The sequence below is a fragment of the Carcharhinus amblyrhynchos genome, chromosome 2, assembly GCF_965287045.1.
Source record: "Carcharhinus amblyrhynchos chromosome 2, sCarAmb.v2.hapA, whole genome shotgun sequence".
NCBI classification, from domain to species: Eukaryota; Metazoa; Chordata; class Chondrichthyes; order Carcharhiniformes; family Carcharhinidae; genus Carcharhinus; species Carcharhinus amblyrhynchos.
The window spans coordinates 25749345-25777187 of record NC_137325.1 but is presented as its reverse complement, the minus strand read 5'-3'; the positions used below and the strand labels follow the sequence as shown (position 1 = coordinate 25777187).

The following is a 27843-nucleotide window of genomic DNA, read 5'->3' as shown; positions in this document are numbered from 1 at the left end:
CGTCATCTTAACCTCCCTTAATCTTTCTATTCTCCCTCAAATTTAAAGTCCAAGGTTAGTCTCTCTAATTACAACTGCCTGATTTCATCTTGTCTCTTTCATCCACCAACCTGGGTACCAGGTTTCTGGACTAGAGACCAGAAGCCATTGGATTGGCAGGGGGATGGCTTTCTTCCAAGTTTGTTGAGTGGGGAAGATGGAAGGCCTGCCTCAAAAGCTCACCCCAATTTTTTGCGCCAGGACTGTACTCCCTCCCCCATCGCTACCTAACATCTCCTTGAAATCCCCCTCTATAGAACTTCATCAAGCCATCCTTAGAATCACTATGTGCAACATATGGCAATCTAGTGCCCCAAGAAAATGCCTATCTCTGAATGAAATTATCTTGCCTGTGATATGCTAAGTGGAGAAAAAAAATGCATAATTCTCAAATCCTGATATTGTGTAAATTTTCAAATCCTGATATCTTGCTGTTGAACAGTATTGAATTGGAAAATTGGAATTACTAATCATTGTTGCTAAAATGTATGCTTTTCATGAAGTATCATTACTGGCACTGAATTGTGCCAACATTTCTAGAAATGGAATACATGGTCAAATTCTAGCAATTAAAAAAATAAGTGCAGGAAATGAGCACTGAGTTATTTGTATTAAATGATTCATGAACTTCGATGCTTTGTGCAAGGCAGTAAGCAAATTGATGAAGCCAGGATGTTTTAGTATCCTTGGATCTGGAACATCGTAAATGCAGAAACTGTGTATGATATGAACCAGTTTAGTAAATTCCTGTGAGACTGCCTGAATATTGTGTCATTAGCAAAACATAATAAGAATCGAGTTATTTTGTAGATTTATACACAACATAAATACTGAGTTTGGTCTCATTCAAAATGATTCTAATTAATTATTCCCCAATAGTTAAAAATTGTGAAATGTCTACCCTCCCTCAATCCATCCTCATGTCTTTAAGGTTTTAAAACCTCAGTCTTTGTATTTATCACTGCTTCCTGTGTTGTAATCTTGGTGGAGACTGGTAACTTAAAAAAAAATAAGGACATAAGATTCCACCATTTGAAACAGAAGTTTGACTATTCAAAAGTTAACAAAGAAATACTGTATACTATCTATCTTATGCTCTACATTCAGAATTAATAGGCAAATTACAGTTGATTATCAACTATAATACAACCAAGGGCTTCCTCTCAAAGAATTTCAGTTACAGCCCTTCCAGGAGCCAGTTTGAGCCCCAGCTGATAGCAGCACACATTCAATCTGAATCTGTCAGGTACAGTTCATCACAAATGGCAAGTGTCAACAGAATCTGTCCTATCATCCATTCTGGATGATGTAGATCTTTTGATGTTATCTTCAACTAGCAGCAACTTATTCTCAGCTCTGGATCTGGACTGCTTTCTTCAACCTGTCTATTCTGCACCTCTGAAATCCTAAACTACCGCAATCCAGCTTGGACTGATCTGTCCTTTTATATCTTTCAACTAGATTCAGTTTGCCAGAACCCTGGTGTGTTTTTGTTTCCTGACAAACTGGGACGGTCCATGCTTCCTATGTTTATCCAGTCTGTTTCCTTTTCTGTTTCAATTTTCAGTTCAGTTTCTGTTTTAGATAGGGTTTGTCTCAAGAAATGAAAAGTAAATTTTAAAATGTAGATTCCTTCGCATCTGGTTTATCTTGTTGTCTTTGCTACAGTTTTCAACTTTGGTATCCTGCACCATGAACTTTCACCTTTTATTTTGTTTTTCTCTTGAATTACTCAACTGTCAAGTGTTAGATCATTTAAATGATTCTTTAAAAATAAATAATCTTCAGAGATTTGGTGCCCTTCAAAATGTTGTCTACTAATTGGAAATCAAGTTCATCCATTTTGCATGATAAAGGCAGGAATTTTCATTAATTTTAGTTAAATTTATTATGTTCAGAGCCATGCACACTATGTTTGCTATCTGTTAAATACATCTTGAGATTAACGTTTTTATGTGCAAGTGTTCCCAGTGATCACTTTCTTCTGCAGTATTAAGTGTTTCTACATTCAGCAGTTGCCTGAATTAGCAAGGACATTTAATGCTGATTCATAGAACCTTTAATGATCGAGTGGGAGTTCATATGAGACACCCACTGAATACAGGAAAGTTTTTGACCTAACTACTGCATTACCATTACTGCACTTAAAATAAAAAGTTTGTTTATTTATTAAGTCACAAGTAAGGCTTACATTAATACTGCAATGAAGTTACTGTGAAATTCCCCAAGGTGCCATACTGCAGTGCCTGATCGGGTCACTGCACCTAACCAGCATGCCTTTGGAAACTGGAGCACCCTGAGTAAACCCATGCAGACATGGGGAGAATGTGCAAACTCCACACAGACAGTGACTCAAGTCAGGAATCAAACCCAGGTCTCTGGTGCTGTGAGGCAGTGGTACTAAGCACTGTGCCGCCACTTTAACAGAGCAAGAGTTGAACACTATTCTAAGAATACTGGGAAATTTCTATCATGTGTTGCTAATTACCAAAACTAACTTAAGAGCAGCAATAGGCCATTGAGCCTGCTCCACCATTTGATCAAATCACTGCTGATCGTCTACCTCAGTGCTCTATATGATGTCTGACTGTACACATCTTTAATTTTACTGTTGTATTGAATCTTATATTGGCCGTAAGACCATAGGACATGGGAGTCTGCTCCACCATTCAATCATGGCTGATATTTTTCTCATCATAAAAAGTCTGACAACACCAGGTTTAAGTCCAACTGATTTATTTGATAGTAAATTCACTAGCTTTCGAGGTTTCCCTCTTCTTCAGGTGAATGGAGAGTTCTGGCCTCAGACAGAGCATATAAAGCACAGACAGTTTACAGATTACTCCTTATTAATCAAGAACCTATCTATCTCTGTCTTGAAGACACTCAATGACCCGTCCTCCACAACCTTCTGCAGCAAAGAGATCCACAGATTCACCACTACCTGGCTAAAGAAATTCCTCCTCATCTCTGTTTTAAATGATTGTCTCTTTAGCCTGAGGTTGTGCCCCCGGTTTTAGTTCTTCCTACTAGTGGAAACATCCTCTCCACATCCACTCAATCCAGTCCTTGCAGTACTGTGTAAGTTTCAATAAGATCCCCCCTCATCCTTGTAAACTCCAATAGGTACAGTCCAAGAATCCTCAACTGTTCCTCATATGGCAAACTCTTCATCCCAGGGATCGTTCTTAGGAATCTCTTCTGAACTGTTTCCAAGGCCAGCGCATCCATCCTTAGATACGGGGCCCAAAACTGTTCACAATGCTTCAAATGGGGTCTGACCAGAGCTTTGTATGGCCTCAGAAGTACATCCCTGCCCTTGTATTCTATACTGAATGAAATATTCCTGATTAAAAGTAGTTGAGAGGTAAATTGATGGCAAATTATGGCTTGGGCTTTCATTGCCCAAATGGTTTTTAAAAAAGCCTACATCAGCCAAAATCAAGTAGGGTGTGAAAACGGACAGCTTGGTGTCTGGGAATTGGAAGATAAACACCATTGCAGGATCTTAGAAGTCCACATGTGAACTAGAACCAATACAAAATAACTGGTTTCCAAGGCCACCACGCTTTGACCTATGTTTCTGAGTTGATGTGTATTGGAGTGTGAAAAGCCAAAGATCTTGCTGGCCTAAAAGAGCAGTTAACGACAGAGCAGTTAAGAGATTTTGTTTTATAATTGGATTGTTCATATTATAGTGTGATAATGATTGCATTGAACTTGCTAATTAAAGAAACTGTAAGAATGGACTGCTCTAATGCATACATTGTAGAAGCATTGACTAATGTGGCAGTACCTGGGACATGAGAGAGTAGCTACGAGGTTGCACTTCTACCCAGGGCAGAATGGTACTGCTGTTGTACTTTACTATTGCTGAAATATGAGCACGTGTCAGGTCTTATACTGAATAATATATAACCATTGTCACTAATAACGATTATCAAATTAGAATTATTTCAGAACTTGAGAATGAGAAGTTAAAGGGTTAATTGATACCCTAAACCAGTAACACTATCCATATTGGACTTCTACAATGTGGAATGTAATACTGAATATATGATTTCAGGGGTGAGATCCTGAGTTTATGACCCATATTCCCTTCCCTCTCCCAACATAAATACACTGGTGAATGCTGGCTTTGTATACTACACAATCACTTTGGTCATTCTCCATGTTTTGGGTCCATCATTGCAATATAGGTTTGGAAAGCTGTAATTTGATTAAAAGTATACACCAATGTTTTGATAAGCTTCATGTTTTGATTGTGTTTCCAAAACACTCAAGACTGAAGAATGTACAGTTTTTTTTAAAACTCAGGTCACCAGAGGCACGACTTATTGATGCCCCAGTGCAATTTTTTGTATTAGTGGAACATGGACTCATGGTTACCCCACGAGTGAGCTTCCAACCGAAGCTGCGCAGCAGTTGTCAGGCATCAGATTCAGGCTAGCTGCTGCTTCACAAGGAGAGCAGGAAAGGTCAATGGAGAATGCCACCAGGCAACCCTTTCACAACTCCTACTCGGCTAGATCCAGGTACTATTGATGGAGCTTGGGTTAAACTATGATTCGCCAGTATGGCAAGAGAATGGCAAATGGCTTCAGTGAATCTAAGGAAGATAAAGAATAAATAAGATTCAATAAAAATGTATGGGGAACAAGCCAAAGGAAAAAATTGTGTTGAACAGTGAAATTAAAGGATAATTTAATTGAGGAGAATAAATTTCGTTTACAATATGAACATGAGAAAATCTACTAAGTTTATGTGACTCTGAAAAGTTTTCTATATTTATCTAAATTGAACTCCTGAGCAATACTGAGGGAGTGCTGCTTTGTCTGAGAAGCTTTTCTGGATAGATGTTAAATCTGGCTTCACTGCTTCATCAGTTAGGCATAAAAGCCAAAGAATAATTTTTGAAGAGCAGAGAGTTCTCCTTTTGCAGATCAACATTCTCCCCTTAACCAGCACTACAAAACAAAACAATTTATGATCACTCATTGATTTGGTCTTTGTGCTCTAACTGTGATTGCGCGTATGCAACAGCAGTTACTGTACATCAAAAGTGATACTTGCTGTAAAGTGCTGTGGAAAATGGTGACGATGTTGTATGATGTTGCAGACTTTTCTTTTACTGCGTTAGTGGAGGAACGAGCTAATGCTCTCCTGGATTTTAGACCATAAGGAGCTATGATACAGGTTTACAATTGTGAGGTGCACTGAAGAGAGTAATTAACATTCTTGTATTATTATATTAATTTGTTTTCATGTACTGAAACCAGGGCAGTAGTAAAATTGTAATCTATAAAATGTGTTCTTTAATTTTTGTCCATCAGATGGCGCCAGATATGTGATTACTTGAAGTTTGTAAGCATAAAAAATGTTTGGATTAAACAAACCATTTTCTATAGCTTTTAGCTTAATTTCCTAACTGTGTAATTTGATTTATTCTAGCCCTTTTTCCTTTCCTGCAACCCATTAGCAATGTTATCCATATCTGTTGCCAGCCGTTGTGAACAGAAGTATTAGAGTAGACCATTCATCCCCTCAAACTTGCTTCACCGTTCAATTAGATAATGGATGACCTGTACCTTTGCTGTTTCCCCACTTTCGATTCAAATTCCTAATTTTAAGCATGTTGATTAGATGACCCATCAGCCCAGTAAATTCGAGGAAATACAAGCTGAGTTTATCCTTGTAAGTCTTTAGACCCCAGCATTGTTCTTGTGAATCTGGACCGTACTTCCTCTGTAATTGGTGTTTCAACCACAAAAGGTAAGTTATGTTGGCTATGTATGAGAGATTACAACAAGAATAAATTTCTGACATTAAAATAGTTCTATAATTAAACCAGTTACCTGGATTTTCAATACTGAGTCCCTTGCAGAGATGCACTTAAGTTTAGAGCCATATACTGCAGAAACAGGAATGAGTGATTTAATACCAAGCAATGTATGAACAGAACATTCTTTATTGGACAGCTATTAAATATTAATGCTTCAAAAATGAAAGCAAGATAGCTATCAGAAAGCGACTATCAGAAAGCGACTATCAAAAAGCTGGGTGGAATTTTACAATTTTTTTCCCGAAGTGTTATCTTGGGCGGGAGAAGTGGATGGCAGCCTGCTAGCTGCTTTGCCCTCTTTTTCTGCCATATTTTCAAACATTGTGCAGGATAATAAATGGAAGAGGAAGGCCTGAATGAGCCCACCCTGCCAACAGCCTCAGCCCCTGGGCGTCGGGATGCCATTATTAAAGGGTGTCCCAATCTAAAAACAATAAAGATTCAACACCCCATGGAACTGTCCCCCGCTCTCCCCTTCCAGCCCAGCAGTGCTGGAGACGGTGCCTGCTTATTGCCCAGGCATGACATCTCCATTCCCCTGCCCCACCCCTCTCCAGGGGACTGTTCTGTTTACCAGGTCTTCACTGGTGCTCTGTTTATCAGATCTTCACTTGTCAAAAGCTGTTGTAAACCCTGTCGACATGATATTGTGAAAGGGAGAGGTAAATGTGGGGGAATAATGCAGCAAGGAGGCCTGCTAATGACTTCTAAATGTATGGTTATGGGATACCCATCCTTTCATGGGAGAGCCTCATTACATCATTGGCAAGGGGCAGGTACTATCTTGACTGGAATTGTGTCAGCATAAATGCCATTTTGGGATTCCTGTTGGATTTTCCACCGTCTCTGGCTTTCCCGCCAACTGGAAACAGTTAGAAAGTCATCCCCATGTGTATACAATATACATTAAAAGAAAGGGAGAAAGACAACTTTACATGCATGATATATTATAAGTACATACTGTATTACAAATCCAGTTACCTCCAAATTGATCTGTTCCATACAGCTCCTCAAGATTGTAAAACAATCCCAAATTGATTTGTTCAAAACAGGTCCCCAAATTGGTGAAACTCTCTTTGGTTCCTACATAACCTTCCATAAGGGTTGATACTCCATTGTGGATGCTTCCTCCCATAGTCTTGAATTGTTTACTACTCCACTCCAACAGCAGCTCTTGCCTGTTGGAGGCTGTGCTCCTTTTCAGTTCAGTTTCTGGCTCCAGTCTAACCTTCCAAGGCTTCATTGCAGACTTGTTCAAAACTAGTGTTTGGTAAACATGAGTCCTCAACAAATTTTCCTCAGAGCACTGCACAACTTTGCAAACTTGCAATATTCAAGTTGTTTACACATCCTGTGATGGTGTCTTCCATCTGCCATCAATTGGGTTGTAGGTTCATCAAACAAACTCCATCTCCTGATCCCACACAATAGTTGACCATCTTATGTACAAGGTTCATTGCCCTGGCAATGGGGTTCAAGGGTTTTCAAATACAGTAAGAAAAATGACTTCTGCTAAACAAAGATGACTTTTATTTTAGTAAGGCTAGCTTGAAAAAGGAAAATAATGATGCAGATAAAATTCTAGCATGAGAAACAAGACTTGGAAATATGCATCTACAGTTAATATCACTGATAACTATTGATTAAATTTGACTTGATCAAAGCACAGTAACACTTAATTTGTAGACCTTGATTTAAAATTAACTTTAAATGTCCAATACAGGCTTAAAGTCACAAGCAAAGCAGAAATAAAATGCAGAAATACAAAAATTGGTAGCTGCAGGCCTCAGAATTATAGTACAGAAACCACTGGTATTTGTTAATTCAATGGAACCCAATAACTAGTGAGATTTAGAAAGTCAGTTTCCAAATCTGGCTTAACCTTCTCAGAACTTCACAGATAAGTATTTGCATGGCAATTACCCAGAAGTGCAAACTTCCTGTGGACAATTGTGCTGTGCTGTGAATCATCCAAATATGCAATTTAAATTGCACACTTTGGGTAGTTCCAGCTGTGTTACACTGTAATTAATGAGAAAATGTTAGGAGATTTAAAGTTCTTCTAACTTTCTGGGTACGTATTGTGAAGGCCCAGACTTGCGCCCACTCCCCCCACCCATGCAGGATTCCTCCTATACCCCTGACTTCCGTCCCCTGCAGAATTCCCCCTAGGGAATTCCTCCTGGCCTGACCACCACCAGCAGCATCCCCCCCACCCCCCCCAATGTTCAACATCCTATTCACCCAGTCATTGCTTGTAATTGATTTGCCCCCACCTATCCAATCTTCTGTTCCCCCGATGTCGAATCACTGCCCCCTCCCTAACTCCTGATGTCCGACTCCCCATTTTCTCAGGCCCCTGACCTCCAAACCCAACCACCATCCACTATGTCTGATCCCCATCCCCCCCAATCCTATTCACTTACCTTAGGCATTTACTTTCTCCCTGGTCTGTCAATTTCAATTAAATCTTTAAACTTATTTGTTTTATGGCAGCTAATGCCAAATAGAGAATGTGTCCTCCTTTAAACTGACGCTGTACTTCAGAGACAGCTGCATTGCTTGGATCTTACCCGGCCTGAGTCGGAAGGTCTAGCAAGACAGGCATAGAAGAAATTTAGCTTAAGTTAGTGGGCGTGAAGTGGCAACCCACTCAGGAGTAGTAGCTGTGGCCCACATACTTGTGCAACTCAATGAATGTAGTAAAATTTGCAAGTTGCTTATGGTATACACCAGAAGGAGCTATTAGGATAGATGACTGAAAGCTCGTCGGTGGGATAGATTTTAAGGAGCATCTTAAAAGAGTAGTGAGATATTGCAAGAATTAACATACCTCTAATGATTTATGATTGTGGCTCTAAGGAGACAGGAACAGACCTGAGATTGTTATTCACTTACCCTCAAGTGAAGCTTCATCGTTTATCTACCTATTCTCAGTCATTTTTCATTTTGGGTAATAAATACACCATTAACTTCAATAGTGCCAATCTTCTTTGAAAATCTAATGTTTAACTTTGCCAGGTGCCTGAATTAGTTATCTTTTGAAAGCCATCACTGAAGTTGTGAGGCATGCCCCTTTCCTTCTAATCTATGGGGAGTGATTTTCATTTTTCTCAGAAGAGTTAAATTTTGAAACTGGTAGATACATAGCTTAAGGGTGAGCTAGAAAACCCCAGGCACCCTTAATTGTAATAACTTGTCATTTTCTTTTAAATGAGCAACAGCATCAGGCTAAACTGTTGACTAGGAAGTTATGTGAGACTCACAGATGTTGAAGCAGTCTGACACAGGGATGAAATTCTTGTCTTCAGGAACTCCTAGGAGTTAGAAGAGCTGTGATTAAAGCTCAACTCCAGAGACTTAACCTCATAATCTAGGCTGAAATTTACATGTGGTTCTGAGAGTTCTGCACAGTTGCCTTTCAAACAAGACCCTGCCTACCCCTCAGGCAATGCAGAGATCCCATGAGGCCATTCTAAGAAAAGTAAGGGACTTCTTCTGTTTTCTGGGCAACATTTATCCTTCATATAAATCATACAATCCCTACAGTGCAGAAGAAGGCCTGCACCAGCAACAATCCCACCCAGGCTCTATCCCCTTAACCCCATCTATTTGCCTGCTAATCTCCCTAACACTATCCTACACATCTTGGGACACTAAGGGGCAATTTAGCAAGGCCAATCTACCTAACCTGCACATCTTTGGACTGTGACAGGAAACCGGAGCACCCGGAGGAAACCCACACAGACATGGAGAAAACACGCAAACTCCACACAGACATACCCAAAGCCAGAATTGAATCCAGGTCCCTGGTGCAGTGAGACAGCAGTGCTAATCACTGTGCCATCGTCCCATGTTGTCAGTACCTAGAAATGAAAATGGTATCAGCCAGTCTTCACGATTTGAGTGTTCCAGGCCAATCCTGGAACTACAGGTCTTTGGGCACAGAGAACAGGAGTTGTCTGGAGGAAGGACAACCTGGAAGGCTAATTCTGTTTCCCTCTATAGATACTGCTTGACACTCTGAGTGTTACATGCATTTACGTTTATGTTGTTTGAATTGTAGAGTCTAGAAGTACAGAATGCATAAATGAAGGTTTCAGCCCTCAATGATCTGAGACAAGGACAGTGATGAATGATGATAGAAATTTTTTAACATTCATTCATGGAATGTGATCATTGTTGGCAAGGCCAGTAATTATTGCTCTTGCCTGATTGTCCTTGAGGTGGTGGTGGTGAGCTGCCTTCTTAAATCTTGGAAATTGTCAATTATTATCTTGTAAATTGAGTCTGTGCCTGTATATGCCCTGTTTGTGAACACAAGTCCTCACTCACCTGATGAAGGAGCAGTGCTCTGAAAGCTTGAGCTGCCAAATGAAGTTATTGGACTTTAACGTGGTGTTGTGAGACTTCTTACTGTTCTTAAGTCGATGCAGTTCAGCTGGTGCAGATACATTTGTGCTGTTAGATGAAAGTAGTTATCGAGAGACATGGGTTTGGAAATTTAGCTCAGATTCAAGTATCGAGCTCTCTTCAATCATTAATCAGGTATTATGGAACAACCATCCTATTAGATGCAATTGCCAACTGATTAACTTAGAGGCAAAGTTTTGCCCGTTTCCACTCAAGTCAGTACAAAGAACGAATTTGTTTCCAATGCTATTTTGCACACAGGTTAAATTAGAAATTGCAAGATATAAATGAACTAGGGTTCTGCACTCTATCTTCACTTTTATGCTTCTCTGCAACAGAGTTTATACAGTCAGTTTCCGACTGTTGCAGCTTGTTGGCTCAGGTGCCACAATGTAGTGTGGTTTGTGACAAGTCCCTTTCATGCATCAGTGTCTTCAGAGTGTTCTTAAAATATTTCCTCTATCCTCCTTGGGATCTTTCAAATAATACCAACAAAATTTGATTTGTCTGGTCTTTTGCCTCAGATGTAGGCCCAAACATGTGGTGCACAAACTGACTGCTGCTTTTCTAATGTTACAACAGTAAATTCAATTGAAATGTACTTAATTGGTTATGAAGTGCTGAGAAACATCCAGACATTGTGATAGGCATTATATAAATTCAAGTTCTTTCTTTTCAGTGTCCTCTTTTGAGGACACTGAAAACAGTGCTGTTATGGTGGTGTGCCACAAATGGTAAATTAAACTTTTGAGCATTTGTTATCAGGGCTGAGTTACAACTCGTGTTAGTCCAACCTATTTATTTGACTATTTATTTGGACTAAAACCTGGTGTTGTCAGACTTTTTACTGTGTTTACACCAGTCCAACGCCGGCATACCCACATCATTACAACTCGTGTATCAGCACTAACAGGCTTCCTGACAATTTTATGACTGTCATTTATTTTTAGGCTCTGTTGGCCTTAAAATGCTATCAAATTAAACATAGGGCTTCTAGTCCATCTATAGTTGCTAAATGTCTTAAACTTTGAACACAAATTCAGCAAAGCCTGTTTTTTTGCCTTTTTTCATCAGCAGTGTTAAGTGACTTTCATCTGATTTACAAGGAATTCACGCTTTGTAATTCATTTGATATTTTGTCTATGGAGTAATTTTCTGTTCCTTTATATTTTGCAATTTCTAAATTGCAAAATAGCATTGGAAACAAATTCGTTCTACGTACTGACTTGAGTGGAAGCAGGCAAAACTTTGCCTCTAAGTTAATCAGTTGACAATTGCATCTAATAGGATGGTTGTTCCATAATACCTGATTAATGATTGAAGAGAGCTCGAAATTTGAATCTGAGCTAATTTTCCAACCCCGTGTCGTCTCGATAACTACTTTCATCTAACAGCACAAACATACCTGCTCCAGCTGAACTACATCGACTTAAGAACAGTAAGAAGTCTCACAACACCATGTTAAAGTCCATCAGGCTTATTTGGCAGCTCAAGCTTTCGGAGCGCTGCTCCTTCATTAGGTGAGTGAGGTCTTTTGTTCACAAACAGGGCATATACAGACACAAGCTCAATTTACAAGATAATGATTGACAATTTACAAGATTTATGAAGGCAGCTCACCACCACCACCTCAAGGACAATCAGGCAAGAGCAATAATTACTGGCCTTGCCAACAATGATCACATCCCATGAAAGAATATTAAAAAATTTCTATCATCATTCATCACTGTCTTTGTCTCAGATCATTGAGGGCTGAAACCCTCATCTATGTCTTCTGTAGCTCTAGACTCTACAATTCAAACAATGTAAACATAAATGCATGTAACACTCAGCACGTCAAGCAGTATCTATAGAGAGAAACAGACTTCCAGGTTGATGACTTCTCATGGCTGCAAGACAAAAAACAAAGAGTGGGAGTAAAGGATTGTTCAAAATGCAGTAGGTGAGGAGTGGCATCCTGCAAGAATCATACAAGGGGACCATTGCTGTTCACAATTTACATCAAAAGTTTGGACTTCGGAATCAAAAGCACAATTTCTAAATTTGTGGATGCACCAAATTTAGGGAATAGTCAATGCAGAGGAGGACTGCAACAAATTACAGAAGACATTAATAAACTTGCAGAATAGATGAAAAATTGACAAATGAAGTTTAACGCTTGTGAGTTTGTATCCTTTGGTAGGAAGAATAGATGATCTCATAACTTGAGAGGTGCAAGTCTAGGTGGGATAGAGGGAACGATAGGTGAGTACAAATACAGATCACTATAACTAGTGTCAAAGGTTAGCTTGGTCATAAAAATAATTAAACTCAGTACCAGGCTTTATTTCTAGAGAAATAGTACTGAAAAACATGGAAGTGTTACTGTGTCCATAAAGATCAATAACTTAATCACCATGATGCCATGAAAATAGCCGAAGGGCAAGATTTCACTTCTTAAAAATTTTACTGTGACAAACAAACTAAAGTGCACATAAAACAAACTAAAGGAAGAAGGTCAATTCCAGGTCAGACAGGTTTGGTGTCTCCATTGTTAGAGAGTTTAAAAGAATTAGAATGAAGTTTTAGAAGCATAGAATGAGCATTAAAGATAGAATTAGAAGGTATGCCGGGCACAGCTTGCAAGAAATTGTGTGGCCAAATTCCCCTCCAATTCAATTTTCAAGTTGCTGACGACACCATGTTAGTTGGTCATATCTCAATGATGTGACAGAGTACAGGATTGAAATAGAGAATCTGGTGAATTGGTGCGGCAACAATAATCTCTCCCTCAATTTCAACAAAAACAGATTGTCATCGACTTCAGGAAGCATAAAGGAGAACATGCCCTGTTACATCAATGGGGATGAAGGAGAAAGGGTCGAGAGCTTCAAGTTTTTAGGTATCCAGCTCACCAACAGCCTGTCCTGGTCCCCCCATGTCGACGCTATAGTTAAGAAAGCCCATCAACGCCTCTACTTTCCAAGAAGACTAAAGAAATTTGCCACGTCAGCCAAGACTCTCATCAACTTTTGAGATGCATCATAGAAAGCATTCTTTCTGGTTGTATCCCTGCTTGGTGTGGCTTGTGCTCTGCTCAAGACTGCAAGGAGCTACAAAATGTTGTAGCCCAACCCATCATGTAAACCAGCCTCCCATCCATTGACTCTGCCTACACTTTCTGTACTTTGGCAGAGCAGTCAATATAATTAAGGACCCCATACACTCTGGACATTCTCTCTTTCATCTTCATCCTTCAGGAAAAAGATACAAAAATCTGAGGTGACGTACCAACCGACTCAAAAACAGCTTCTTCCCTGCTGCTGTCAAACTTTTGAATGGACTTACCTTGCATTAAGTTGATCTTTCTTTACACCCTAGCTATGACTGTAACACTATTAAGCACTCTTTTGTTACCTTCTCTATGAACGATATGTTTTGTCTGTTTAGCGTGCAAGAAACAATTCTTTTCACTATGTTAATCCATGTAACACTAATAAATTAAATCAAAGAAAATTTCACATTAATGTTAACAACCTAACATAACAGATATATGCCCCACACAGAGGGGGCGGATCTTACTGGCTCATCTCGCTGGTTGATTAGTGTGGTGAGCTGGTAAGATCGCTAGAGAGGTGAAGAACTGGGTTAATATTCATGATGTTTTGATATGTTTAGTGAGCGTGGAATGCAATCGGCTGGGCTCATTTGCCTTTAATGGCTTTGCCAGTGGAGGTCCCCACCAGCAAGGATCAATCACGGTCTCCAGCAACAGGCGCCAGATGTGATGGCCTCGGCAGTGGGATGAGAGGCTATTGAGGCCCACGTGGGGAACTATGCATTCTGCAATTGTGGATTGCCTTCGGTGGGGAAGGGGGGGTGGGGGGGTGATGAACGGGTTGGTGATTGAGAGATGGGGCGGGGGTGTGATCAAGGGAGGGCCACAATCACAGGGGGAGGGAGAATTGGGGGCATGACAATTTCCCAGTCCATGGTGTACTCTTGACACTGCACTGAGACCAGGCATGTGCACAATAGCTTTCAGCAGCCAGCTTCCCGGCATGAATAACCTCCATCTACTCCCCCTACTGGCACTCCCCCTATTTTGCCTCATTTTTTTCTCTGAGTGGCATAAGATTAGTTTTTTTATCTCACCAAAAAAAGGGCACAGTTCTCTCCCATTTTTATGCTTGTTGGGCACTTGGAATCTTTTTGGTTAGATCATTTCCTCCCCCCTCCACAGGAAGGGATGAGCCATTAAAGGAACAGTTTTAAATTTCTGCCCTCCAGCAGAGCTTTACCTCTCTCTGCCACACCAGATCTAATCTTAGTGTTGTTTCTCAATAGTTCCTGCCTGAGTTTTTCAGATCCAATTATCATCAACAAGTCGCAAGTTGACAATTGATCCTCCTCAAATCTTCAATAGTACCTGCTATTCTGTTGCTATTGAAGAGCAATTGAATCCTTTAAAGCATCCCACTTAACTTGATCTTCAATACAAGCAGTTTTCACTGCTTAGACATGGCAGCAGCTTTTGTCCCTGTGACTCACCAGCAGTTTGCCTTCAACTCCATGAGCTCCTATCAAAGGTGCTAAAAGTGTCACTCAACACTTCAATGGATTTTTAATCAAGTTTCTCTCCCTATGACACGCTGAGATCGGCAGCACATCTTGGAACTCAGCTGTTTGCCAGAAATTCACCATCCCTCTTTTTGGAACTTCCTATTTTACTTTGTTAAAGGGAACTTCACTATTTTTTAAAATAGTGAAGTTCAGTATTCATGACGGAAGTTATGTCATCCTATATTAAACCTTATTTATAGAACTCTTAAGAGTACTGCATGCAATTCTGGATCCATATTGCAACAAGGTTATAGGGTCACAGCAAAGAGTGCAGAGAAGATTTATAAAGATAATACCTGAAATGTGTTGATATACATAACAGCAAAAAATTGACGGGCCTGCTCCCTTTTTTAAAAAAAGGTAGACTGAGGGGTGACCTAACGGAAGTTTTGGGTAGGGTCTATGCAGGACTTATCTGGGGGATCCAAAGTTAAGTTTCACAATTTTAAATTTGAAAAAAATTGTCCAATTAGAGAGGGGGCTTTCATACTGCATTGGCTTCTGATAGGGGCATTGGAGAGATGTGTGCATGAGAGAGAGGCATGTGAGTGTGTGAATGTGTGTGGTTGAGAGAGAAAGAGGGGTGTGTGTGTGAGAGGTGTTGAGCGCGCGCGAGGGAGGGGTGCGCATGAGCGAGAGGGGGCACAAGATGTGGTTGATGTGAATAGTATAGAGTTAAAGGAAAGCTAGACTGCAAAAATGGGAGGAGGAAGATAGTGGGTTACAATGGTAGATTTAGATGAGGAAAGATGGAGGGGCTTTGAGTGGAGTGTAAACACAAGCATGGACTGGTTAGGCCGAGCAGCTTTTTTTTTGTACCTTGTATCATGTGCATGTGTGTGCCCTTTTTGTCTCAGCAATATATATCTCAAGATACCAGTGGTCCTAATACTAATATACTTGCACTGGAGACCATTTTGAGAGGTTTACAAGTTGGGTCCTGAGTGACGGAATTGCCTTATGAAGGAAGGTTGAGTAATTAGTCATTTGCGCCTCTACTTGATTGGAGTTCAGAGAGGTGATATTAATGAAACCAAGATTCTGATTATGCATGATAAGGGAGATGCTGAGAGGATGTTTCCCCTAGTTGGGGAATTTAGAAGTAAGTGACATGGTTTCAGAGTAATAGATTGTCTATATGATAGAGATGAGGGTTGTAAATCTTTGGAATTCTCTACCACAGAAAATTGTGGAGGCTGTGTGATTGAATACATTCAGTGCTGAGTTGGACAGACTTTTGGACGAGCAGAATCTAGGGTCATGGGGAGCAGACAACCAAGTGGAGTTGAGGCCAAGTTCAGATCAGCCATGATCTTATTCAGTGACAGAGCAGACCTGAGGAGCCATAAAAGCCTTCTACTTCTATTTGTTTTGTTCCTTTGACCCCTGGGGAACATCATTTTATACCTCTTTCCAATCTGAAAAATAGTATTCACCACTTCTCTGCTTTCTGTCCCTTAGTCAATTTTACATTCATGCTGCCACTGTCCCTTTTAATCCCACAGGCTTTAATTTTGTCATTGGAAAGTCTAATAAGTGAAATTAGCACACAGGTTCAGTGACATGTATGGAGAAGTGAAAGTTATTTCAAATATACAGCACAGAACAGGCCATTCAGTCCATCGAATCTGTGCGAGTCTTTATACTCTACAGAAGTTTTCTGCCATTCCATCAACTTTTCTAGCCTTTTAAGCACATCTTTCGATTCATTTTTCAATTGCATACTTGTCTAAATTTCTTTTGAAAGCATCTAAACTTTTTGTCTTAAGCACTGCCTTCACTTCGTAATTACTCTTTTGAATAATGGAATTTTCCCTCCTCTATTGAATATCATAACTATATGGTTTGGATTGCCCTTAGTTTTGGATTTTCCTAACAATGGAAGGATTCTCTTCTCATTTACCCTGCCCAACCATTCATAATTTTAAAGTCCTTTAACTAATCCTCTCCAAGATTTACCTTCTAAAGAAACAAGTCCCAACTTTTCCAATCTTTCCTGATAGGTGAAATATTTAATTCTGGTACTACATATGGAAATTCTTTCACATTTTCACTGGTGCTTCAATGTCATAGAATGAATACAGCATAGAATGGGGTTAATGGTGTAATAATTGTAATGTCACTGCACTGGTAATCCAGAACGGCAGCTATTGCTTTGAGGGCACTGGTTCAAGTCCCACCACGGCAGCTGGTGAAATTTGAATTCAACTAATAAATCTGCAGTTAAAAACTAGTATCTCTAATGATGACTACGACAACCATAATCGATTGCGGTAAAGACCCGTTGGGTTCATAATGTCCTTTAGGGAAAGAAATCTGCCATCCTTATCTGATCTGGTCTACGTGTGACTCTAAACCCACAGCAGTGTGATTGACTCTTAACTGACCTCTGAAATAGCTGTATAAGTCATTCAGTTCAAGAGCAACTAGTACAAGCCTTGCCGGTGATGTCTACATCCCATGAAAGAACTAAAAAAAAACTAGAATGATTGTGGCTGATTGATGGCTGATTGTGTCAGTACCAGGTCTTTGATGGAGCTATCTAATTAATTGTTGAAAAAGGATGTGAAGCTTTTCGACTTGTGTATGGACATTTGTTAAGTAATCCTCAAGTGTGCTGACAACTGATTTAAGGTTGTTAGTCAAGCTTGCAGTGCATTTGCATGTACTGGAAGTTACATATGTCAATACACAGGGCCCTGTTCGTTCCAGACAAAAGGACCATGTGCACCTATTGTGCCTGTTTCAGCTAAACAAATGAAGTGATAGTCATTCACTGGTTCATTCCTCAGACCAATATCTTGACCAGTAGGGTCAAACTATCTTACTGAAATTTCAAACAATTCTTGGCAGTTAATTGTCAGTCATCATTGTCAGTATTCGCCATGGCATCACTCATACTAATCAGAGTTTACTTGCCTACCAATCTGTACTTCCCTCTTGTCATATGAATTATTGTTTTCCCCTTATTTTGGGATTGTGGCACAGTGTGTTGATTCGACAAGATAATTAATGTACATCTTTTTTGCAGCAGTACATCAAGTTCTATACTACCAAATGACTACATCCAATTAATCTCATTCATTCTCTTTCTCCATAGCCTGTAAACTGTTTCCTTAAGTGTTCATCCAGTTCCCTTTTAAATGCTACCATTGAATCTGTTTTCATCTATTTCAGACAGTGCATATGTGATCACACATCATTGTGCAAAAAAATTCTCATGTCACTTTCTTTTGCTAAATTAACTTAAATTTGTTGCCTTCTTGTTACTAACCCATTTACAATAAAGAAGGGGAAGATGAAGGCTTAAGATGGAAAGTTTCAATGGTGAGAGATTTAAACACAGCAGAGTTGCAAAGGGAGTGGGTGACAGTGACAGGAGACGACTGATCAACATTGTGGTGACCCCCAAGTAAAATGGGAGAAGCTGGGAGAAGTCCATGTGAAATTTCTCATCTGCCTCTGGTTTTTCACATAATATGGAGATCAAAACCACACACAGTTCTTCTAGGTGTCACTTGGCCAGTGGTCTTTGCTGACTTAACACTTCATTGCTTTTGAATTCTATTCTCCCAGAAATAAATCTCAATGTTTTTGTAAGCATTTTTAATTACTTTGCCAACCTATTTTACTGGTAATAAATTGTTCACCCTGTATTCCTGGATTCCTTTGCACTTCAGTTTCTATTTTCTTCAAGGTATAGGTGATTTCTGTTTTTCCTACCAAAGTACATCACGTATTTTTCTATCTTAAAGTTCACTTGTTATTTAACTGTTGTGAAATGGATGAGGAATAGCTTCTTCGATTGAAGGATGTTGCTGGTATAGAGTCAGGGTAATATATCATGGGCAATTACTCATAGCAGTACTGGAAAGAAATTATGATCGGAAATATTTCGTTTAGACTAGTCTTACTATTTTCAATCATTCGTGTTCTACCTTTTTTTTAATCGTAATTCCTAGTTCTTTGCGCCAGATGGTGCTGTACAAGAGCCTCAATTTGAACCTTGAAATATTTTGCCTCAAAGTGTGATTTCCATGCCAAGTGCAACTGGCTCAAGTGTTACATGTAGTTACCACATGACTTAACATAGTCTGTGGGTGTTTGTTATTCATCCTCTGCGATCTTATTAGAATCATATTCTACCTGCTTTCTTGTTCTAATGCTAGTTAATGTGCTCGTTGAACCTTTCGTATTTATGCTGTCCACAGTGGTAAGTGATAAGATGGCCAAAGCTGAAGCATTTCTGTTGATTATAATTTTTTTCTTGTAAATGTGCCTCGTTGATTTAGTAACTTGATATAACTAATTTGTACCTGTTTAATGATTTGGCTGTCGTAATACTTTGAGTACTGTCTATCTCTGTGGCTTGTATTCATGTTTTTTCAGTTGGCTGTTTATTCAATATTGCTGGCAGATGAATGAAATATTTACTGTACTGCACACTGAAATGAATGCTGATTTGAATTTGCTTATTTATGTATGAATAGAGTACCTCAAATCCTGAAACTCAGTGATGTCCAAAAACCAGACATTTTTCCCCCTGCTCCAGGAAACCTTGACCCCAGCCCATGGAGTTCTGAAAAGTTTGCAGAGTTCCTGAGTACTGATTTGTGCCTGATACTTCCCACCCTCGAGCAAACCTTGACCCTGCCCAACCCAGGGTGGATGTAGCAGGTGTTGGTTGGAAGACGCCAGTGAGGTCGAATACTTGGCCATTGAGATCAGGAAATGTGCCTGTTGCTGCCAAGGTAGAGTTTTGATGCCACTAAGGTCACCCAGATAGAAGCCAACAGGTTTGAAGTCAAACACTGTATTTGATCCCAAATGCTTCTAAGTTCCATGGGCATTGGTTACTTTCTTGCTGCTAGCCCAAGTCAGCTCAGCGAAATATTAAAGAATAGTGTATAATTCTGCAAGAATTAAAAAGGTAGTTTTCATTTACAATAACGAGGTAGTTTTAACTTCATTTCAGTTTGATTGATTTTTTTTCTCGTTTTTAAACATTTCTTGCTGATGTCAGGAAGGGGAAGACATAAGAGTTATTAAATCCAATGCATGAGAAATGAATTTATATAAGCAGTGACATGGCCATTAATCTAAAGTGCTTTGCAATCATATCAGTTGGTTTTACTGCATCCGCTACTCACTGAGTTAAGGCATTTTGATTTGAATTGTATTATGATTTTTTGCCCCAAAACCAGCAAGTTCTGAAATCCAGCACTGATTTAGTCTTGAGGTTGCCGGATTTGAAGTACTCTACCTGAATTAAGTGATGAAATGTCGGTACTCATTGGGCCATAGCAGGCGTTGATCTTGGCTGCAATTTACACTTTTAGTGAAGCAAACATCAGTTTCTATGTCAGTAGATTTCTCACCATGAGAGTTTGTTGATTATTGACACAATACATGCCAATGAATTACATTGACATGTTTCCAAAGCTCCCAATCTATTTCCAATGCAGCATTAATTTGCAGTGCGTTGCTAAAATTAGTGCATAATTCATGAACATATTCTGATGGTTAATTTAAATAACCTTTTCAATTTTGAGGTGTCAGGAAATTAAATTGACTCAACAAAATTTAAGATGTTGCAATCTTCCTTATTAATTTATCCAGTGTTGGGTGCAGTTGTACTGTTGAATACAGTGATAAAGACCTTCGTAGATTGGATGCATGTGATGGTTAACTAGTTTTCTATTTCTATTGCTATCATTGGTTTTTCTTTTAAATTTCCACCATACCGATTAGTAGAATTGATGGGAGACATGCTTCAACTCTCCGAATGTTACTTTTGAACATGATCATTTAACAAGCTGTTCAGAGGTATGCAAGGGCAACAACATTTAATTTGTCCATCAGTTTTCCCCTTTTATTTCTTTCATTTAACATTTAGTCTTTATTTTTAGATTTAATTCAGGAACTTATTGTTTGGGGGTGCAAATGGGGAACTGAACAAGAATTTTTTTGTACAAATTGTTTAAATAAATAGCGAGGGAGGTTTTAAATGTATTTGTGTAAACGTGTTCAGTCTATTTTCCAAAGCAGTAAGAGGTGATCTAATATGATTTTCCAGATGGTGAGATGTTTTGATTGAGAAGGTGGAGAAAAATCCTGTGATGAGTAGACCAGTAACTAGAGGTTGTAGATTCAAAATCATTGGCATAAGACATAGAGATGAGATAAGGACAAATTTTTTGTTCGAGTTGTCAGGATTTGGAAAGCTCACCTGTAGATGTTGTGGAAGCTGAATCCATAGAAAGTTTTAAAGGGGAGTTGGACAGGCATTTGAGGATGAGGAAATTAACAGGGATATGGATAAAAGTGGCCACGCGGGACTAAATCTGATGGCTCTTTCAATGAGCCAGCTCTACAAAACAGACTGAGTGACCTATTTCTGTGATTCTCAGTGGCAGTATGGGTGCTGGATAATCATGCACTTTTACACAGGATATATGGCACAAAAACAGGCCATTTAGCTCAAATAATCTATTGCCAGTGTTCATGCTCCACTCTAGCCTCCTTCCATTTTTACTTGTCTGATCTATCATCCTGTCCCTCTATTTCCTTTTCCCTCATATGCTTGTCCACTTTTCCCTTAATTGTAACTGTACTGCTTGCTTCAACCATTTCTTTGGTAAGTGAGTTGCACAGTCCTATCATTCTGGATTTTAAAAATTATCTATTGTGTTTAATTTTTATTTTGATTTTCCAAGTTTTATTCTCAGCCCCTCAAAGTCAGTTTTTCTCCTTCTGTTAAACTGATTTTCATTATGCTTATGCCCTTCACTATCACCTTAATATGTATGACATTATGATCATTGTTGCTTAGAATTTTACAACTCTTGTCTGCGCTAGTTCATGTCCCATTACTAGAATGGATGGCTAATGTTCCCTTGGGCTTTTCACATATTGGGTTTGAAAGGTGTGTGTGTGTGTGCATAGTTGGAACCTCATTCCCTTATCGTCTTTAGCTGCTTCTTCAGTCCAGTTATCATGGTAGTTAAAACCCCCCTTTGATTATTATTCCATATTTTTTATTCAATTCTTCAATTTTCTGCACATTTGTCCGATAGCTGTGTTCCTTTTCCCTACTGACAATGCAAAATGTCTAATAATTAAAGCTGCTCCAGCTTGCTATCTTTTCTAAATGTCTTATGTCCTGCTATGTTTAATCAGCAATCCTGGTTATCCTGTAGTCTTGTCTCAGTAATCTGCACTATGTCTGGTTCCTCTCAACACATGATTGTATTCAGCTGTCCTGTTTTGTAATGGACACTACTTGCATTGCTGTACACATATTCTAATTCATTTTTAATAGGATTTCCCCCTACTTTGTTTAACTTTCCTCCTGATCAGTAGCTCTGTTTATTCCCTTGCAGTCAATGTCCTTCCTTACTTTATTCTTTGCTAAGCTCTCGTGTCCTCTTTTTAGGGTGCTTGTGTTTCCTGTTCAATCCTCCCACCAATATATCATTTGCTATCTCCCTGTTTACTCTTTTCACTAGGTCTCGGGTCCCATCCTAGTTGAGGTGGGGCCTGTCATGTCAATAAAGCTCCTTCCTGTCACAAAACTGGTTCCTGTGTCCCATAGAAAGAAACCCTTCTTTTCTGTGCCAGCCCTTCAGCCACACATTAATTCACCTGATCCATCTGTTCCTAATGCCAATTTTCATGTGGCTCGGGCAATAACCTGGTGGTTTACAGAATAGCAGAATTTTTATAACACAAAGAAGCCAATCGGCCGATTGTGTTTGTACAGACTCTTCAAATGATCAGTTCCCTTAGTGCTATTCTCTTGTCTTTTCCCCATAATCCTGCACATTTATTCTTTTCAGATAACAGTCTAATTTGCTTGGAATGCATCAACTGAACCTGCCTCCACCACACTCTTGGACATTGCATTCTGGACCTTAATTACTTGCTGCATGAAAATGTTTTTCACGCATCATTTTTGCTTTTTTTGCAGATTTATTTACTGTGTCCTCTCATTTTCAGTTCTTTCATTGTAGGAACAGTTTCTGTCTATTCTGTTAAGACCCTGATGATTTTGAATACCTCTATCAATTCTCCTCTCGGACGTTAAGTTCTCCAAGGAACTCATTCCTAACTTCTCAACTTTATTGTCATGACTGAAGTTTCTTATTCCTGGAACCATTTTTGTGAATCTATTTTGCAATCTTCCCCAGTGTCCTTCATGTCAGGGTGGTTAAGTGTGGAGTTTACATTCCTTTGGGTGCTCCCACAATCCAAAGATGTACAGGTTAGATGGATAAACCATGGTAAATTTGCGGGGTTACAAGGATAAGGCAGTGTGGGCATGGGTAAGGTGCTCTTTCAGAGAATTGGTGCAGACTTGATGGGTTGAATGGTCTTTTCTATACCTTTGGAATTTTATGGTTATCCTTTCTAAACTGCAGTGTCCAGAGCTAGTCTACAGAATCTCCCGAGGGGAATCCCTTCCACCCTCGTCTCCCCCCACCGGGTGGAATCCCCTCTGCCCTCGTCACTGCTCAGGTGGAATCCCTTCCACCCTCGTCTCCCCCGGGTGGAATCCCCTCCACCTTTGTTTCCCCCCCGGGGGTGGAATCTCCTGCACCCTCGTCTCCCCCCGGGTGGAATCCCTTCTACCCTCGTCTCCATCCCTTCCCAGTGGAATCCCCTCCACCCTTGTCTTCCCCCGGATCCAGCCTCCCCACCCTTGTTACTACCCCATCCGTCGGTCTTCCCTAATTTGAGAATCTCCCGCTTCAGTCTCCGCTGACCCAGCCCCCAGTGCACTAAAGTCTCTTTGTGCCCCCCCGCCCAGTCCCCTGTCTTCTCCCTCCTCCAGCCCGCTGTAGTTTCCCCACCCTCAGTCAAATATTTTATTGGCGAGAATGATACAGGGATCCTCTTTCACCATCATGCGGCCATTTGTAGTATAAACAGATTTCAGAGAACAGTTCACCTGTCGATTCTCATGATGAGTGTATAGTCCAAAGAGATTAGAGAGAGACCGCGATGAACAATCTTCGCTAAGTATAACAGTAGGTAGCTAAAAAATGTAATTTCTATCATTTATTCCTGAGCTGTTTGCTATTCTGGTTCAACTTTATAGGAAAGGAAATCTGCCATTTCATTCCTTCCTGCAGTTTCATTTCTTATTTAATTTTTCATATTCTATTTTGAGAGGGTTGAATAATTAAATGACAGCTGAATCTTGTGTGTATGTAGTTTATTTACATTCAGAATGATCCCAGATCAATTGCAGCATCTGTTTAACTGATCATTGCATTTAAGAGTCTTTTAATGCCTCAACAGCAAGCTTGGGGTTACAAAGGCAAATAAAGAGCAAAAATAATGTTCTCCTTGATGAAATAAAGAATCTTAACAACCGCGTGCACCAGCTGAAGCTGTCAAATTTGCTTTCAAAAGAAACTGGTTAAACCTTGCTTATAAGGTCACGCTTGAGAAGCTTCAGAGCGTGCTGCTTATCAGTAAGGCTTTAAATCCGGATGTCACATGACTGAATGAAAAGGATGGTTTCAGATTTGATTGATTTCTAATCCAGTGGAGTAAGGGAGGGGGAGGAGGTGGGTGGGGGGTTGGAGGATTGAGAAAGCCGTCAGAAAGCTCAGAGTAAAACGTTGCCACCTTAATTTGCTTATTCTCAATAAGCTCTCACTATCTTTATAAAAAAACCCTGCATTTAGACTAATGTCAAACTTAGATGCAAGATCAAATGGTTTGCAGTCTTGCAGAGTGAGTTCATTTTTAAAACATGGTTGATGTATGTATTTCAGAACAATGAAACTGCTGTGCTGTGGAACCTTACTAACAGATCCTGCTTCTAGCAACATTGCTTTGTCTGTACAAAGGGAATTCCAGCACATAAAGAGGATGGGGGTTGGGGGATGGTTTTAAAACAGACTGACGCTTGTATCAAAACTGTCTAACATTTGAAAGGGTTTTTCCATCCCACCCAGTCATCTAAATTATTATTTTTTTGGCAGCAACAAAATCCTGAAGTGATAAATCCTGAAGATGAGATAACAGACACTGAGGAGAATGTAGAGGAAGACTGGGGAGTCATGGATGATCAACGTAGCGTCATACTACACCTCCTTTCTCAACTGAAACTCGGCATGGATCTTACTAGGGTATGTAATCAAATCAGACATTTAACTGGTTAAATCAGAAGTGTATAATATGGAATGAACAATGTTTTGTTGGCATCGGTGTACAGCATTACATATTTAACCAGCTGTTGTGAAAAGTAGGTGCAGAACAGTGGATGTTGTGGGAGATTTTGTAATTTACATTTAATGATTTAACATTAACTGTTATAGAATAGCTTTGTAATCTGCCACTGCAGCTTAAAATATTTCTATTCTTTTCACCTAGTATTTTGAATTGATAACATGTACTATTATGACTTCTGCATTTGGAAGAGTCATGAATCGCTTTTATGAATGGCAGTTGGTAGCAGTACTGTGGTGACTTGAATTGGTCCTAAGGCTTATTGTGATACTGTGTATCAGAATTTTCTCACGATTCATTGGCAAATCAATACTAATTTCACTATTTTATTGGTACAGTAATTTTTTTATTATCTGTTCTGTGCGGGGAATGGGTGGTTATAGTTAATCGAAAATGACTGTGACCCAAGAGTTCCACATTTTTAATGTGGCTCCTGGGTGATCTCTTGGTTGTGCAGGTGTTGAGGTCCCACAAGAGGTGTGGGACCAGATAAATCTAGTGAGTGGTGCTGCAGAATAATGGAGAATGAGATCAATGAGAGGGCGCAGGCTGTGGTTAGCGACTACTAGTGAATTTGACCATTCTTAGCGGTTGTGTGAGAGCGGGACTGACAGGCAACAGGTGATGGCATCATTTTCTGAGGGATGAATGAGCTCCAGTCAAAAAGCAGACTTGACAAATTCTGGGTGGTAGAGAGCTGGATGGCATAAAGATGAAAATAATTATGTAATTTGCGATGAATACCAACATATCTCTGGCACAGTTGTCTAATTCTGTTTACTGCCAATTCATGCTACATTAAGCCTTGTAAGAGAACCGTACTGAGATCTATAGAAGTTCCAAAAATGGTAGCACATTGATTTTATTTAATTTTGACCCTTTTCTCTCTTAAATTGCAATTATAACTTTAGCAAAATCTTATAGTACTTGTTCCTGCAGTGTTACTGTATATTAAACTTTAAAAGGCTAGACTATAATATCTTTAATTTTGTTTTGCTTAGTTTGAAATGGTCAAAAATAAGTATCACATAAATGAAGCATCTAGCATACACATGTTTTGACCTTTCCACATCTGCTTTTGAGTATGTTCAAATCAACTCTGCTTTGTTCTTCCAAAGCAATAAGGATAGGAAATAGGAAAAATGTTATTACGATGACTGCGCTTGTATTTGTAAATGTGTGTAAATGTTACCGTTTTGTAAATAAAAATTCAGTAAGCAAGCCAAATACTTAGGTGCTTGATATTTTTGTAATTTTGTTCCCCACCCTGTATTTGAAGTATGTTGTCAGCATTTTACTGCAAGCACTTCAGTACGATATCCGCAATCTCATGGATCAGGTTGCAAAAGTTTGGAGCAATGTTAGGGAAATACCGAAAATCAGCAAAGGTCTCTACTCTCAATATAAGGTGAATCAAATCAAAATGTTAAATCCTTCCTTGTGCATTCAATTTCCACATAGATCATGGAATTTCTCCGTCAAAAAGGGAAAAATAAGAAGGGATACCAGCCATAATAACTTTGCTGCTTATCCTTCCAAGTTGGTCAGGTGCTTTTTCTTACCCTTGCTATATAAGACTTTGAGCTTTTCAAGTCAAACAAGACCTTTGTGCAGATGTCTCATTGATGCAAATATCCAGGTTTAAAATCTGCAATGAATATCATGACCCCTTCTCAGTAACTAACACCAGTCATTTTGCACAATTTCTTGGAGCGTGATAGGTGCTTCAATTCCACTGACCCAGATCAATAAGAAGCAAGCAAAGACTAGGACTGCTTTTGGAAATGTTGCATTAAGACAGCACATAGAAGGCCAGAAGGAAGGTGTTGAGGATCCTTAAGCATGGCATATCTAATCACAGAATTATCCAACCTCTGAATGTGAAACAACCCTTGTGCTATCTGACTTGCAAGAGAGTGATTAAAGCATTGAAGGTTTAGTGGAAGTATTGCAAGTGTGATTGTTAGCAAAGTAACCTACAAAGGTATGCATTCCAATCAATTCAGATTTAAACATATTGTTTGGTTGAGTTTCCTAGGAGTTAGTCTTGATCAATAAATATGGCTACTGATGCAATACCCATTAACCCAAAAATAAAGTTGTTGAAAATGAATCTTATAACGTGTATTGAAAAGTATGTTGGAAACCATTTCCTTTTTATGAAATGTCTTTCAAATCAGTGGACAGAATTTATACAAATAATCAAAGTAATGATTTATCAATACCAACACCAGTACTATGGTAGACATCTCTAGTTTCTCAACAGCACCAGTTATGACAGCAGGAACTTTCAAACTGTACAATTAATCAAAACACTCTACTCATACATCTAGGAAGAGGCCCTGCACCACATGTTATTTCCCTTTTGGAAATAATGTAACTCAAATGATGATGAATCATAGCTCCTTAAATGCAATCTCAGAATCCTCTCCCACCCAGAAAATTGACTAGTACAGTGGATTAATGCCCTGTCCTTGTGCCTCTGGTGCCTTGGTATGATTGTCTCTGGCGTCAGTTAAGTTCCTAAGTGAAATTAGTAAAGGTTGTAACTGGTAGATGTGGATACATAACATAAACCTGCTCATAATTTGACATTGAATGAAGCTATACTGGTGATGATATTGAGAGAGTCTCTTATGACAGCTACTTATAAGAACTTATAAAAGTTCTCAGTTGTGTAGTAATGGGCACACTCAAGGTTGAGA

General features: G+C 39.4%; 1 protein-coding gene across 1 annotated transcript in view; it reads left to right on the top strand.

Moving 5' to 3' along the window:
- Positions 1-27843, top strand: part of osbpl10b (oxysterol binding protein-like 10b) — a 211152-nt gene that overhangs the window by 117615 nt on the left and 65694 nt on the right. The window contains exon 7 of the mRNA XM_080203623.1: positions 24892-25038. Within this exon, the coding sequence (XP_080059749.1) occupies positions 24892-25038 (147 nt within the window). The remainder of the gene's footprint in view (positions 1-24891; positions 25039-27843) is intronic.